The sequence below is a fragment of the Uloborus diversus genome, chromosome 4 (assembly GCF_026930045.1).
Source record: "Uloborus diversus isolate 005 chromosome 4, Udiv.v.3.1, whole genome shotgun sequence".
NCBI classification, from domain to species: Eukaryota; Metazoa; Arthropoda; class Arachnida; order Araneae; family Uloboridae; genus Uloborus; species Uloborus diversus.
In genome coordinates, this window is record NC_072734.1 from 155,179,807 (window position 1) to 155,197,525 (window position 17,719).

Consider the following 17,719-nt stretch of genomic DNA (forward strand, 5'->3'; position numbering starts at 1 on the left):
AAACGGTATGTCGTTTCGAGTGGCTTGGAAATGATCGTCGATGTCCGGAAAGTTGACAAAATGAACAATGAACATTTGAGTTAATCGTTAGGTCATCCAAAAGTGAGTTCAATGAAATCCTTGGGTTTCCACAAGAGTAGTCGTTCGTAAGATGGGAATTTGTAACCGATAAGTGCGACTAGGGGAAAAAACAGCTCAAACAGAAGTTTTACGAGTTTCAAAAAGTTCAGGCATTTGTATGACGCCAAAGATGCCAAAAACGTTTGAGACAGGCCGAAAGGCCACGCTGAAAGAGATAGTATTCAACCAGCTCATATTACCCAGAACAATAAGAATTGGTATGTAACCAAGCATCTTTAAAAATGTTAAATATCGCCAAAATCCGAAGGTCTGTGATGGAATCAGCACAAGCAAAAAAAATCTCTAGTTTTTTGTGGATGAGGACCGTAAAATGAATCAAAAAGTGAACCAGAAGGACATTTTAGAAGTTATGGTACTTCTGTGGGCCTAAGAATACTTCAGCAATGTAAACTAGACATTTTCCTTCAACTCCACACCGATTCATATGGGCAAAAAAAGACAAGAGAGGTGCAAAGCGCTTTTTTTTTTTTGACATATCTTCTTTTGAGTGGACGCTCTAGACCTCATTCCCATTTATTACACTCTGTGTCCTATTTAGGAGTCGAAGGTCTACCCTAAACTACACGTAAGTTTGAACTCTCTAAACCAATTGCTTTATGGAATAGGATTGATTAAAGGACTAGTGGCCCTTGAATGAAAAATTCAATAAGCAGTTGCATCTCTGTATTACTGCAAAAGGCTGCTAGTTTGAAACCAATTGAATTTATTGATTGCTAAAGGTCTACTCATATTATTATTTTTTATGTTTTGTTAATTTGTTCATTTTTAATAAAGTTTCATGGAAAATTGCTTGCCCGAGTTTTTTTTTTTTTTTTTTTTTTTTTTGCCGCACCCTGTACATTTGATTCGCAAAGTCAGCAGAAACATAGTTTTGTGGTTGATGTTTCATGTTTGTCCTTAGTTTGTTTGTTTCATGAAGAAGGAAAATAAATTCTTCAATAAGATTATTAGTTTAAGCTTTTTTGCAAAAAGTATTATTAAACGTTTTTTGATCTATATGCAAATTACATTATCATACAAAAACTTGCATTAAGGTTAGACAATATTTTAACATAAAACGAGGGGGGGGGGGGATTGCATCAGAATTTAAGTGGGAAAAATTTCTAATCACTTTTTGCTGAAAATTGCAATTAAAACCCTGAAAAGTTGAAAAAATTCATTTTTTTTTTCAATTTTTCCGAAGTGGAAATTTACTCCTTCGGAAAAAAACGGTTTTTTTCCGTTTTTTCGGAAAATTTCCGGGTTTTTTCCGACTGTTTTCATCTCTATACATAACACAATTACAAGCAAGAATCACTTAGGAACGTATGTTCGCAAACGCAATCATGACGCGCTACATGCACTCAAAGCCAAACTTTGAAAAATGCAAAAACGGTTAATAAATATTATTACACAAATAAGATTTAACACTAAATTTTAGTTTTTTAGAAGGGCTTTTTGCAATTAATACCACTACAGTTGTAAAACATGCTTCGCAATGACAACACACCGACCATAGCAATTAAGAGTCATTCTAACAAGCTTTCATCCGTCGTTGTGAAACGTGTAATACAGCTTCTAGTCGCAATTTTTAAAAACCACTTTAACCTATCCTAAAGTCTAAAATGTTGTGTAAAATCGTCTTTCTGTAATAAATTTATAAGCTGTTTCACATCCACCAGCGTCTGGCGCCAAGGGCGGATCCAGAAAAAGTTCAAGGACGGGGCGATTTTTTACTTTTTACTCTGAAATTTCAATTTCTAAACAATTTTCGAAGGAGTATACTAAACCCCATCGCTTACCTTTGCATAATCAAAGGTGCTGTATTGTTGTTGTTGTAACAGTTGTATTTCTTTCGAAAAATATCCAAAGGCAGTTCTTGAACATATCTCTAACATCATCTAAGATCGCGTAAAATTGAAGTTTTGAAACTTCAATTTCGAAAAAAATCCTAGAAAGTTCTGGATCCTAGCCCCAGAGTAATAAGAGATGGGCTACGATTACGTTTACAAGACTTCAATTTCGGAAGAATTCCGGGAAGAGCTCCCTTTCCAACACCATCGAAAATTATGTAAAATTGCCATTTTAGAAAATTTAATATCGGAAATCAATTATAAGAAAGTTCCTGTATCTCCCCGATCGCTCCTCCCTTGTATTCGTCCTTGTGTCTAACTTTGGATGCATGTAGTGCGTCAGCATTGCGTTTGCGACCATATGTTCCTTGTTTGTTTGTTCCTTGAGTGTTTCTTGTTTTATCGTGCTCTGTACCTCACCTCCTAGCTTGTACAAGACATTCAGGTACACCCTGTTGTATGTACAGCGTTGTCCCCGCGCTTAACCTGCAATATTTTATTTTCACAACCGTTAGACCTAGATGCAATCTTCCAATTTCAAAAATGGTCAAAATAAGATGCAGAGTTAAAATATCACAAGTTTGAAGCAAAAGAAAAAATATGAAACCTAACTTTTTAAAAGGCCCCTTGATCCTTACAATTATGTTTAGCAAAATAATCTCAATTCAAAAATAATACTCTCTTAAAACATTTAGATACTTAGTTGTATATACCCAGAGATTGACAAAAGTTGAAAGCTTAGGAACCAGGAAAATATTTTATGTTGTCAGACAAATGATTTATAAATACAATTTAAAATTGCAAAATCTAATTTTTGCAGCTCGAACTTGATTTTTCGATATTACTTCGTGTTAGAAGTAATGCTTCCACTTCGGTTTGAAGTATACTGATCTTGAAATTCGTTATCTTTACAGTTTACAGTAACATTTCAAATTATAGTACATCATAGTTTCACGTTTTGATTGCACTGGTTTCCAACTACATTCCTCTACAGCAGTGATTCCCAACCTGGGGGCGATCGCCCCCAAAGGGGCGATCGAACTCTTCTAGGGGGCGATAAATTTCTGGAGGGCGATAGGGGGGCGACCGGTATTCGGATACCTGGTAATGGGAAATTCTTGATCTTTAAAAATTATATTTATTAAAACAAATCGGTACACAATTCAGAAATATCTTTCAGAATACCTATGTTGTGTAATACCGAACCAAGCATATGGCAGGTCAAATCAAAGAAAGTCGTTCCCAGAAAATAAGGCATGTATGATTTACAGCTCAATCAAATCTGTTCGAATAAAAAAAATCCGAAAAGCGAAAAATAATATCTTTTATTTTATTGCCATTTTCACGAGAAAGAAAAAAAATCTTGTAGTACTTACTGTCTGACCATTGGCGCCAGCATATATTTAACGCCGGAAAAGTGGATGGATATGTGTAGGGATGGATTTTTGCATTTACTTATCAGTTGTCATTCAGAATCTTGCAATCAGCGCATAAACCTCCTTACGTAGTTTCTATTGTTTGATTTAATTTAGTGAATTTCTGTTTAATTGTGCATGTTTCGTAGTGTGGAAGTTCGATATGAATTCGAAAAAGACGTGCCGTAAAAAGAAGTATTCAGCTATTCAGCAAAGTATTTAAAATTTGGTTTTGTCACGTCACCGCAAAATGTGCAGTTTCCGCATTGTCTTTTGTGCGATAAAACATTTTCTAGCAATGAAGCGATGAAGCCCTCGCGATTGAAAGAGCATTTGTCAAGAGTACATGATGACAAAGTAAATAAACCTCTTGGTTATTTTCAAGACCTCAAAACAAAAGCGGATAAACGGCCAAAGGTGGGTGAATTACTTGGAAGACAAGCAACAGATCTTGACAAAGGGCTTCTTACGAAGTGGTCTCTTTTGATATCAAAATGTGGTAAGTCTCATACGATTGGCGAATCTCTTGTTCTACCGGCTGCCAAAAAATAGTTGAAATTTTGCTTGGTAAGGGCTCCAGTAAAAAGAAAAGTCAATCTCTCCCCCTGAGTAACAACACAGTTTCCAGGAGACTAGATGAAATGACTGCTAACGTTGAGTGCAAACTCATAAATGTTTTGAAACAAAGTAAATTTGCACTACAGATTGATGAATTAACTGTGACATATAACAGAGCTATTTTATTAGCTTACGTGAGGTTTATTAATGAGCTGAGAGAGATAACTGAGGAAATGTTGTTCGCCAGAACTTTGATTACTGATACAAAGGGATCGTCGATTTTTAAAGGCGCAAATTGGAACTTGCGTATCTCATAGATATTTTTGAAAAAAATGAACGAAGTCAACATTAAGCTTCAAGGAAACAAGATGAACCTCATCAAGGCCAAAAGCATAATTTCAGCATTCATTGCCAAACTCGAAATCCACAAGGCAAATGTTGGCCGTAAAGAATTTATCCTGTTTCCGACTCTAAAAAAAAGTTTAATCGTGGATGATGTACTTCCTGAAGAAAAAATTTTAATTTTTATTGATCACCTTGATCAGTTAAAAAAGAACATGGAATCAAGGTTAGCAGATTTGATCAACTTACAAATTCCTGACTTTATTTTAGACCCATTTAGTTTTGAAGATGTGAATGAACTTGAAAACTCTTTGCAGACAGTTTGTGGATTTGAAATTTGATTGTGAATCAAAAATTACTTTCAAGCAATACGGTTACGAACTTGCCTGGGTGAAGCTTATGGGTACTTACCCACAACTTTGGAAAAAAGTAGAACACCTCCTCATTTCATTCCCCTCAACATATTTAGTTGAAAAAGGATTTGGCTCTATAGTGCAGTTTCTCACGAAGCAAAGAAATAGATTGGACATCTGCCTCAAAGGGGACCTCAGATTGAATCTCACTAATATAAAGCCAGACATCAAAGCTTTAACGGAGTTCCATCAAGCACAAGGCAGCCATTAAAAAGGTAAGGTTAAAAAGAACAAATCTTAACAGTAAAAATTTTCAATTTTTTCCGGATTTCAATTAAAAAAAGAATGTTACTGAAAAATGTAGTATTCTTATTTTTGCTAAGTATGCAAATGACGTTGGTTAATTAAAGCACTTCAAATTACGTTTTATCTTTCTTTTTCTCTTGATGGGGGGAGGTGAAGGGGTTAAGAATAAAAAAAATCGGTTTTAAAGCTAATTATTACTTTATCATGCACTTTTTGAAGCTTTAAACTAAAACTAGACGTTCAGTAACATTAATCTTCACTAAAATCAGCGCCATCTAATTTGTTTTTAAGGGAAGAACGTGTGTGGGGGGGGGATAGGTGTAATTTAACTTCCGAAAGGGGCGATGGGCCAAAAAAGGTTGGGAACCACTGCCCTACAGTTTGACATTAGACGAAAGATTGGTCTTGAGCTCAAAACCCTTGATATTATCGAAGAGCCCTCTTCGCCACTTCTTGAAACGACTACCATCAATACTAACTTCCTCATTCAAGTTTTTTTTTTTTTTTTTTTTTTTTTTGCCATTTTTGAAAAAGGCATGCAGACCATCTAGCAAAAAGTGATCTTGTCCATGTTTACACCGATGGCCTTCTGATGCAGGGGTACATCTTGTCCTGCCTACAGTTCTGAATCGTTGAGTAAGAAGCGACAGGTCCTCCTTGGGGCTAAACGATGCTTTCTTCCGATGAAGTGATGGTGAAGTAGCGTGTTTTGCTTCTTGATTGTTGTTTCTTATTAACCTTAAGTTTATCCACAATCAAGAAGCAAAACAAGCTACTTCATTATAGCAGACATAAGAAGAAAGCGGCATTTAGCCCCAAGATGACGGACGTGTCGCTACTTAATCTACGACCTAGGGCTTTAGTCCTAGCATATTATGGCACATTCATAATCCATGCCATGAGCTGGCTATATCGCCTTACACCTTACCAGCGAACTGAGAGTAATCAACTTCGCTTTGGACAATACCTGTCTCTCGAGGACAAGCACAGTGAACTGGTGATTTTCTACGACAGCAAAGGTTACACTTCCTACTACCTCCCATCCCCACCTCCTAGTCACAACTTCACGAACCCTCCTCCCATCATCAATGCGGGACATCATTTGTGAACGACTCGGCTATGATTTTTAAATTGAAACTTACCTGTACTGTAGCTTTTGGCAAGCCTGCAAACATGACAAAAACTTGTTCTTTTAGTGTGAAGTTCGAAGACCATGCTGCTAACAGCGACGCAATCATCCGAAACGCCAGAGCTATAAACAATGTAGCTAAACCAAGGCCTAAAATATTATAAAAATATTTATCACTATACTGTACTTAGTTTCATTGGTACGGAATAATACTGTGAAGTGAAATCTTGTGAAAAATACCAGTTACAGTTTTGACGGTTTCCAAAAAGTTTGACCGAAGCAGAAGTATATCTACGTCGTATAATACCAATAAAACAAACTAGTACTGTGCAGTCTTGTGAATTGGGCTTACATCAATCCTTAGCTAAGCCAGTTAATTTTAAAACACATAAAATGGCCTTTTTCCTCCTAAGAGATAAAAAAAATGCAGTATTATGCAATCTTGTATATTAAAATCCGACTGTATCTAAGTATGTATGTCACTCGAACTCCTCGAGAACAAAAGCAAGATGAGAGACACCGAAGAGCAGGCTCATCATTTCGATTTTTTCCAGGGAAGGGGGCAAAGGGTTTACACTCAACGAAAATTTTACCGGAAAACAACAAAAACCACGGTCACTTTTTGTAATTACATTAAGTTTCAAAGCTAGGGGATGGGGCAATTGACCCCTCCCCTCCCTAAATAATGGGTCTGTCAAAGAGTCTAGGTACCGAAAGCTTCGTAATTTTTCGGGGAACCTCATAAGCCCAGTTTCACTTTTGTACGAGTTTGATGAATGGTGATATAAAAAATTAAAAAAAAACATCGATTCTTGGACGTTTTTCTAGCAGGCGGCTAGTATTGTCAACGATTTTTAAACTCCGAGTATTTTTAACATATGATTTTCAAGTTCTTCGAGATTTTAAGAAGGATGAGGGGCTCTAGAGTAGTGTTTTGTAACGAAATTCCATGAAACAGAAATTTCTTCTTTTGTACCGATTAAAAGTCAAAGTAATTAATTAGAGTTTTTTGTACTTCCTTTATATAACTGCTATTTTTCTACTTGGGAACATTTTATATCATTTACATATTTAGAGGCTCAAAGTGTTATTTTTGTTGTTAATATTACTATTATTATTATCATTATTATGGCTATACCTCCCACGGCCCCAAATCAGGTTGTGTTAGTACACCGACTTATTCAAAATTGCAAAAAATTGAGATCTTCCGCTTTAAAGTAAGGCCAGTTAACTTGTCGAGTTGATTAATTTTTTGCCTGGTTTCGAAAAACGTGAGATGCCTGTTCTAGTCTTAAACGTTCACTCTAAAAGTACAAGTTTTTGTCATGTTTGTCAAGGGTTTACCTTCCAAGAGTGTTCCCGCTCCCAATTCAAATGCTAAAGAGGATCCACCCACCCAAAATGAGACCCCTAAAACCACTCTTTGCCATAAAAATGTAAACGTCAAGAAAGAGTGGTCAGAATGAAACGAAATTTCACATACGTGAGGCCAATACTGATATAAGAAAATGATTACAAAATGATCATTTATTACAGGAAAAATCTCAAATTACTGTAAGGGCGCCGCTAATTCCTTTAAACTCGTAGGCCGTCCAACTTACCGTCCCAAGATATGCTAGATCTGTGACAAATCAGAGGATCGAGCAGGTCAGAAAGCAAAGACCTGTGACGTCATTGCTGTGTGTGACCGAGCACTGTCCTGTTAAAAAATATGCTCCTGTGGGTCCCACCAAGAGAATCAATACATATCTCTGACGCTTGCCACAAACGTACTTTTGGGCTATCATGATGTCGTGTATAAATAAGGGGTGACCATGTGTCGTATACAATTGTACCCCGTGACATTACCCCAGCTGTGGGTGCAGTGCGCAGCTGAAAAGCAAAAACAGTAAATGACGCTCACAACGGGATCACCACATGCGTACACAATTGTCATCATTGCCAAAATTGAATCTGGATTTGTCGCTAAGACGATCTGCTGGATCCATTCGATTATAGCCCACCCCGTCGAAAACGACGCGACTTCAAATTTAGGTGACAGTGTGAAAGCCCTAATCCTGCCTCTGTATTCTACAGCACACCGCACAAGCTGCTAGGGTGACACACTGGCCTCAAAAAATTAAAGTACAACCTTTTTTTTTTTTTGCGTCTAATTTGCAAATGAATGAATGTAGAAACAAAAAATTTGGAGGATATGTGCATCAAATACTTTTTTATTGAATGCGTCATAGAAATTTGTATTAGTGTATTGCAAAAACGATTTATAACAAAAAAAAAGCAATCTTTGTGGAAAAGTCGGAAATCAGATCTGGATATCAAGCTGGCCATTCCACTCGTTCCAAACTGAAGTCCTCAAGATACTCCTCAACAATCCTTTTTCGGTGAGGTCGTGCATTACCATTCATCAGAATTAAGTCATTTCCAATAGCACCAGCATATGGGTGGACATATGGATCAAGGATCTCATCCTTGATCCATATCTTAGACCAGTCAGAGTTACTGCATGGAACACCTGCAGCTCAATGTGACCAACGAGCGAGATCCCTGCCCAAACCATGATTCCACCATCTCTATAACTGTGCCTTTCAACAGTGTTGTACTGATGGTATCTAGTACGCTGTTTCCTCCAAATCAGTAGACGCCCTAAATCACTCTCCAATGTAAATCTGGAGTCGTCTGTGAACAGCACAGAAGTCCATAGCTGCTGGGTGCAGAAAACATGTTCTCTTGTCCAGCATGAGCGGATCCTTCGCTGTGTTCCGTTGAGCTGTAGACACACAACTAGTCGTTTTGCATAGAGACCTGCTTTGGTTGGACGATTTCACACCGTAGTAGCAGAGATTCTTCTTCCTGATGCTATGAAGTGGTCTGCAACGAGCTGCGGGCATAGTAGTAGTTCTTCTTCGAGTTGAAAGAACTAGAAAACGATCATCTACAGATGTTGCAGCTCGTGGTCGGCCTGAAATAGTTCTTCTCGGCACAGAATCTTCTGATTGGTATCGATCCCAAAGTCTCTGAACAACACTGTGAGACACAGTGAGACGTCTAGCAGTATCAGCCTGAGACATTCCCATTTCCATCCGTCCAACTGAAAGCCACTTTAACGAATCGGACGTCTCTGAGACATTTTCTAAACTCTATTGACTATTGTCACCGAAACTGTCAACAACAGTTGAAAATCAACACAGCTTACACACAAATAAACGAAAGCTTGATATTTGCATATTTTTTTCTCACTTATAAAGATATGTTCTTTTCTACAAAATAAAACTAGCAGCTATCGTCTTTTGATAAATGGTCTTAAAGTTCGTTATTATCATTCATGCAAATTATGTAGTTTATTGTTACTGCCATTTGTTTAATGGTGAGCTTCAAAAAACATGTTGTACCTTAACTTTTTGACGCCAGACTATTGGACACCATAGCATATGATACATGGCCACCCCTTACATTGATAAACTACCCTAGGACAGCCAAACAGTATGTTTGTACCATGCTTCAGTCACATGTATTTACACTTGTGATAAAGCTCCCCGGAGCCATTTTTTAACAGAACAATGCTCGGCCACACACAGCAAGAGCGTCTGAGGATTTCCCCTTCAACATTATCACCTTCTCTGGCCTGTTCGATCTTCTAATTTGTCGCAGATCAAGCATATATGGGATCGCTTCGGGCTTTTAAGTTAGACTATCTAAGAGTTTGATCAAATTATACGCGTGTTTACAGTAACTGTAGTACGAGGTGACGTAGGACATCATACGAGACTGCTATGCCTCAATGATCGCCTGCATCGCCTCGTAATTCACGCTAGAGGTAGCTCAACGCGATACAAAAACCACCATTTATTTATAATTTCTCCATTAATAAATTATCATTTTGCTTTAACTTCATTCTGACAACTCTTCCTTGGTGAACAAACTTTTATGATAAAGAATGTATCTGTATATACATGCACATTGCCGAATCTTCGGTTTTTCCGGAATTGTAGTATCAAGTCTGAATTTTCCAGTAATGACTAAGGGTACAAAGTCCTACTGCGCAACCTATTTACAAAATGTGCTCCTCAGGAGGAAAAAGATAAATTATGTACTATGCTGTATAAAAATAGTCCAAAAGGTATCTGTAAGGAAATTAAGTAGTAAAATTTTTAGGACGCATAAAACATAATGCAGCAAAATATAAAAAATAAATAATTTAGAAATTTTGTAAAATTGAACACCTGCTTTCCCTTTTTTACTTTCCGTATTCTGAAGTAAAATTGCATCAATGATTTTTAAAGTGCAATTTACCTGTACTACTGCTTTGGGCACCCCTGCAATCATGACAAAAACTTGTTCTTTTCGAGTGAAATCTGCTGCGTTCCAACTGCTACACCATGCCGTTAACAGTGACGTAAGCATCCGCAACGCCAGCGCTACAAGCAATGTAGTTAAACCAAGGGCTAAAATATTATAAAAATAATCATCACTGTTACGGGTCCTCCTTACTTTAAGCGACCTCGAATATTAGATGACTGTGTTCCTTTAAATAAACAGCAAACTTATTTACAAATATTTACAAGTCGTTCGCAATTGCTAAAATATTCGCAGCAATCAAGCAAATCGCATTAAAAAAACCGTGCACAACGGTAAGCACATATTCACTCCTGAATACAAAAAGGCATAAAGACAAAATCACAGCTCAAACAACATGTAGGCAATAAAGCTAAACAGACGAAAACACACTCACGCCCAACTAAAACTTCGATTCTATCATTGGAACGACTCATTAAAAAATCTCGATAGGAAAAAGAACGTGCGCCAGAATTCCAGTAAATTCTAGAGTTATCTGCTGCCAAATTGATGCCAAGTTTAGTGCCAAAAATTAGTCGCCGAAAGTTATGCCAACTTGTCTTTAATTTTTTGCGAAGCCCATAAACTCGTTAGCTAAAGCTGTTGCAAAGCAAGAAAAATCAGCATACAAGTTATAAAGTTTCAAAAAGTAAGATATCTTTGAGTTATAATTAATGGGATAAAAACCAAGTTTAGCAAGATTACAACAAATTAAGCACACAAAATTTAAAAAAAAAAGAACTTTTTATAAAAAATTTTTACATTGCCCTTCCTAAAGACTGCACGTCCCCGGAAGTACGATCTACAGAAAGGGAGTCAAATTCGTAACACCCATACACTCAATGAATGTTAACGAAGCAGCAATATATACCGCAGTGATAATAATAAGATAACTTAAAAATAAATTTAAAACAAAATATGTACTCAATTTACAAATTATTGTCCAATGGGAAATTTATCATAAATCTAGCAATACTCGGATCTTGAATCGTGGAAGCAGCTCTTTTATCTTTCTGAATTTTGCAGATTCTAGCATGTGAACCTCGTTACCACTAAAGCCCTAGAACGTAGCTTAATTATCTACAAGTAATCAAGAAGTAAAACACGCTACTTCATTATAGCAGAAGCAGACATTACTTTTGTGTTGGAACCTTTCTCGTGTCTTTTGGAGAGCTAGACAGTATCGCAGGTGACCTGCACCACCACATCTCTAAAACTTGGATTTTGAATGCTTTCCTCCAGTATTTTGATAAGTTTGGCAATTTCTTCGCAAGTGGTTCTCACCACCACAATTCCAACACTTAAAACCATACTTCTTTTGAACTACTATATACTTAACTGTTGCTCAATTCATTACCTTGTTTCGCAAGCTGAGCGAAACGTGACGATCTGGAATCAGGTTCACTCTTTTGTCCAGTCCGAATGGAATTGCCATCCGCATAGCTTCTTGGACCACCTCCAAGTTCATTGCGTTCAACAGTAGATTTTAGATGCTGCCTCCATAGAGCCTTCTGAATTTCTGGATCTCAAAATCGCGTCGATGAAGTAATTCAGCGCCAAAGAGTCTGGAACATTTGTACAGCAGTTGAAGAAAGCGACATTGGAGAGTCTCAACGTCCTTTCAACCTTTAACTCAACTTTTGATAGCGATGTGCCAACTGGAATTGATTGGAATTTATCTGGCATTTTTCGCAGAATCGGAGCTCCAGAACAGATGTGTGGCGCTTTCTGTCCGGGATGCAGTGTGCCCAGTTCATCGCCTCTCAGTGATGCTGCAAAGTGACAGATTTTTAGTCAGAGTCCCATCCATTTGCCTCTGCAACGATAAGTAACCAGGTCTTGTATACCCGCCGAGCAGTTTTTTCGTGGAACGTAGCGAGCTTTATTGAAAGTCCAAAAAAGGCTGTCGAAGTCCCAAACTGTATGTACAGGGATATTTCCAGAGTAAGTCAGTTTTCTTTCCCATTTATTAATTTTCTTCTTCATATCGGTTTCCACAGCAACTATTTATTCCTCTACAAAGCCAAATTTTGCTTCAATAGCATCAACTCTATTTTCCATGCCATGGCGGTTAACTTATTCTTTGAAAGAGCTTTCATAGAAGTAAGGTCGCTTTTCCTTTCTTCCTGAATGTCTTCTATATTCGCAGCTAGCTCATTTTTTAATTGCTCGACTTTATGACAAATCCCTTTTCATTTGCTAAATCACTTTTCAAGGTATTTTGGGGTCCAGAAGTTGTTTTAGTAGTTCCTCCAAAGCTCGAGTGATCACCTTAAATTTATTAGCCAAACCCAAAGGTTTGTTATTTGGAAATCTCCGGAGTCACTAATCATTCCAAAAAAAAGGACTCCTGAGGAGGGAACGTTGGCACCAAAATTGGTACTAGTCCACTTTTACTTCAGGTGCCCTTGAATGAAAGTTAACTTGGTTCGTTTAGAAGCACAAAACATTTTTTTGCAAATTTACAAGTCGTTAACAATTGACCACCACCAATTAAGCAAATGTCGTAAAAACATCATTAATGTAATGGCAAACACGTATTTAGGACACATAAGCAGCACGTTGACGAACAGTGCTAAGCAGAGTGTAAATACACTCACAGCCAACTGAAAACTAGAACAAGAACTAGCTAGCAACTATGATAATAGTTCAGTAAATGCTTATGTTATCTATTAGGCTCGAAATGTCACCACATTTAAGTACTATAATTTTTCAATTCTTGACAAACTTGGTGATATTTGGCTATTTATTGGCGTTAAAAATTTTCAACATGAATCAATCCATCTTGGCGATATCTCGCCGATTTCTCGCCAAATCCATAGACTCCCATTTTAAAATGCTGATTCACCGCAGGCAAAATCACATGATGATAAATATTTAAAAAATAAGGTAGTTTTGAGTTGATGGAATAAACTCCAAATTTGACAAGATTATGACAAATTAAGCACATAAAAACATAAAAATAACGTCTTTTTACAAATTTAGTTTACATTATGTAAGATATGGCACATAAATATGTTCATAACGTAGTGGCATATTGCAGAATGACACTTTAAATTATTATCTAAGAAGCTTTATTTTCTGCAATCACACATAAAATCACTGCACAGTTCCGATGTCGAAAGAATGCATTAAAAAGTTCTACTAAGTTATTATAGACAATCGATTAAAATGAGGTCTATTTTAGTCTTATATAAATAGAGAACAAAAAAGTAGGGAAAGAGAAAATCGGGAAAAATAACTATACAAAAATAACTCCACAAATGATCAAATAAAAAATAATTTGTTACCTTAAAATATGGATTGAAGTTATACTATTTGTTTTGGAAATTAGAGAAATGCAATTGGGAATTATGTAACTCTAGCTAATTCTGCGTCAAAATTTTGAAGATCGGGACAACGATTACTTACTTATACATGCTTTCAAAATTTTAAACACCAAGCGCAAATACTTTTACCGGTGTGTTGAGCTCTTTTGCACTGATAAAAAGACCCCAATTGTACCTTGTAGCCACTTTCTGGACCAATTTGCACTTTAATCCGTTGCTATTCCATTTTAATAATATTTTATCACAGAGCATCTCTGATCATTTTTTCATTAATCTTTAATGATGTTGGGGGTTGGGATTGGGTGCTCGAGATTGGGCAGGCTGCAGCCTAATTTCTCTGGATTCGCCAATGGATCCATTCGAAATGCAAGAACTGTCTAGTAAGAATTCTAAACGTAAACCTTTTACTGAACTGCCTAAAATGCAGCTCAATCTTTGCATTTCGTTCAGCTGAACCAGCTACGTTCTAGCAAAGCTAGTTTCATAACCGAGGCTTTGTTTCGAGAAAAAAATGTTTTACAACTCTATTACAGAGAGAGGGCAGAGGGGGTTTCAGATTTCAACCTTCCTCTCTGAACCCTTGATTTTAAGCCATAATGCTGATCCTGGTTAAGTATTTCATGTACAAGTAAAGAAAATTATGACTAACGCCCTTCCCCAAATGGTAAATTATGGTTTCTACTAGTCTTGTTGACATTAAAGACCCTTTCAATTCGTTTTAGTTTGATAGTACGTTTCGGTGTTTTTGTTTTCAACTCTGTGTGAAGTATAATCTTTGCTTAGATTTTTCCTTATTAGGACCCATGTCCTTAATAAGGCCAAATCGCTTTTCTTTGTTAAAACTGCAGAAAATATAGTTGAAACTTAAATGTTCACTTTATTTTAGTTTTTATGACACATCTGATGAATATGCACAAGTTGAAGCAGTTCAATCATAAAAGAGTGGAATTCTAGATTTTGAACTTCAACGGTGGCCCTATTTGGTGTACTAACGCACTTACTTCAAATAATGCAGTGGACTAGGGTGCCGTGAGAAAATTCTTGGGTCAAAAGGTGCCTCAAATCGAAAAAGATTAAGAACCCCTACACTAGTGAATTAGAGGATATTGTGCATTTCAAGCAATATGTAAGACGCAAGCTCTACAAAGCTATTTCCTCTCGCAGCAGCCGAAATATCACCTTTTTTTTTCTTTCAGAAATCGAAATCGCATCCCCGTAGGAAAATATATAAGCAATTTGGGTAAAATTAGCCTTGAGTAGTTTTTCTACAAAATATCTCTAATCACTTCTTCTGTTTTATTTAATTACTATGTATTGACACCTGAATAAAAGAACAAAATAATTCATTTTTGCTTCAAACAGCTTTAAATAGTAACTCAGTAAAAATACGCCATTATTTGTCGATGCTTTTTTTTTTTTTTTGTCCATATTGTTTTTGCATTACATTTTAACTTTTAGTGTTACATTTATTTTGTTCACTTTTCTATTAAGTCAATTTTACTCACCTACTGTGCTTGGCTGTAAGTAATCTATTCTAATTTCGGAGCCGACAAGTCCGAATAGAAATGGCTCTATAATTCTCCACACAAATGTTAGGGCACCTTCAACCATATTCTGAAACATAAAAATAAACATATAAATCTGATATTAAAAAAAAAAAACCCGTACATTATTAACTAAAGAATATGACTGATAAAATAATCGTGAAATGTATAAGGGGCATTCAAATGAAACTCGGTCACTAGTGTAAAGTAACGGTAACGTTTTTATAAACTCAATAATAGTTGCCGAAAGTGTTGGCGCATTTATCCCTTCGCGACATTAGTGGGTCGATTCCATCTTTAAAGAAGTAAGAAGGCTGCTGTCGGATCCACGATCGAGGCCTGCCCCTTGTCACACATTTCTTCATCCACTGTGAGTCGATGTCTGAGCATAGCTTGTTTCAGAGGTCGTAAAACATCTAACCTCTGAAACATCTGACCCATGAAAGTCACAACGTGACAGATCTGGACTGTACTCTTCTCCACAACACCCCACCTCTTTGCTTTTAGCCTGAGGTTGGTCTGGACAGTACTGCGGATTTTTTTGTAGTAAGTTACCGCCCTAAACCAGGGCTAAGGCAGAAATACTTAAAATACACCGCCAGCTCAGTTATTCCATCCGAGGACTGCAGTTTCGTGCTTTTTAGCACTCATCAGCCCGGAATAGGAATTACCTGAGCTGGGGAGAAAAACCTCTTAATGGTGCCAAGAGAGCAAAGCATGCTTTTCCATAAATTTTTGAGTTGAACCGCACCATTGCTGTGGTTACTCATCTGGTGTGCTAATTCTACATTAGCTACCACTTTGTTTGGCTCTCTTGGCTCCCTTTAGAGGTTTTTTGTCTCCAGGTCAGGGAGTTCCTATTCCGGGCTGATGAGTGCTAAAAAGCACGAAACTGCAGTCATCGGATGGAATAACTGAGCTGGCGGTGTATTTATGTACTGTGGATGTTCCAGCGTTTCCCGCCAAAACTGCTGCAATGTCGTCTTCACCTCATTGTCAGTGTGTGGACACCTTTGGACAACATGCCTTGCAGTTTCGACTTAATGGCCCGTCTAAGGTTCTGTTAAGTGGTTTGATAACACTGGGTATTGATGGTGATTCCTCGTTCCAGGGACTGGACAAGCAGTGGGTCCTTGAGGTCAAAAACAAAGACAGGTTCCGTAGTGGACGATAGCTTGTGTAACCACCTTCTCTTCGGTGTGAAACCAGCCTGTCACTATGCAACATCAAACGCGCATGTGTCAGTCACTCTACCAATAGATTGTGCCTCCATACATGAAGTTATGTGACACCCTCTAACGTCTAATGTGAAGTTAGAAGCACTGACCTTGTTTCATTCGAATCAACCTTATATTATTGTACAATCAAAAAATAAACATGTTGGTTTTATGTTCTAAAAATGAAATCAGTATTAAATCGAGTTCTTAGTGTCTAAGAGATATTCAGTGAATAATAAATAGATTTAAAATTTTTCAATATCTACCAGATCTAGTTACATTCTCAGGCAAACGAGTTCTACGAAGTTGGATTTCGCCCTATCTTTTTATACAAAAGTGGATCGATTATTTTGAAAGCCGCAGTCACATTTTTCAAATATTTGAGTTAGCGATGGTTGGTACAGTCACGCTTTTGTAGAGATAGATATCTCTTGGTATCGATAGAAAGTGAATCCTTTCACAACAAAGCACTTTCTTATTTAATTGAAAGGTTCGGGGCAGGAATGTGATGTGCCACATGATGTGAACTTTTCATTAGACCAATTTCCAACCTATACAAAATATTTGTAGAATTTTTCAAAGGTATTAAGCATTCGGTATTTTGCAATACTACAACCAATTATATTTTTCTCCAAGTGACATAATACATTGTCATGTTTATTACAATTTCAGAAACAAAAATTTTGATCGAAAAGTTACATCTTGTGGTTTGATCCTTTTCTGCCCCGGACCCTTCAATTATAGTTTTAGTTTAGTGCGGAAAGGAGCACAAGTCTTATGCCTTTTCTGTTCCGTCGTATGTAATACGGCATGTTAAATATTCATTATGAATTCATTTGGCCAGAATGTTCTCGGCAAAACAAAATTCTTTGTGCAGTTTGGCACCGTTAGAGACCAGCTGCCTCTATCTGAAGGAGAGACTGGGTGTCAAAATTCTCAAGTGGTATGGTTATCTGCCAACAGAGGTACCACATTAAACAACGAATGCTGGCCCCAGGGGTCTGTACTAAGTCTGCAAATAGTAGGGAACCTATACGCATCCTCGTCAGGAACAAACTACCGTATCACGTCCGCACGATGTCCTCGTAAGCTATAGGTAGACGCTCAGGTCGCATTCATCATAACTCAAGGTTTTTAAAAAAAAACTTTGTATACAGATGAACCACAGTTCTAATGTGCTAATTAAGTTTTTGGCACCAATTTCTCGAAGGTGGCGCCGCA

At 37.2% G+C, this 17,719-nt stretch overlaps 1 protein-coding gene across 5 annotated transcripts in view; it reads right to left on the bottom strand.

Moving 5' to 3' along the window:
- The window catches only part of LOC129219839 (sodium/hydrogen exchanger 9B2-like), a 92,607-nt gene that overhangs the window by 21,241 nt on the left and 53,647 nt on the right, over nt 1–17,719 (bottom strand). For 3 of the 5 annotated variants that reach the window (XM_054854145.1, XM_054854143.1, XM_054854144.1), the window contains 2 exons: nt 15,243–15,351; nt 10,367–10,518 (listed from right to left, as the gene is read on the bottom strand). In XM_054854145.1, coding sequence (XP_054710120.1) covers nt 10,367–10,518; nt 15,243–15,351 — 261 coding nt within the window. Of the gene's footprint in view, nt 1–6,089; nt 6,227–10,366; nt 10,519–15,242; nt 15,352–17,719 lie in introns of all 5 variants that reach the window. The other 2 variants (XM_054854147.1, XM_054854148.1) reach the window with 2 other exon arrangements.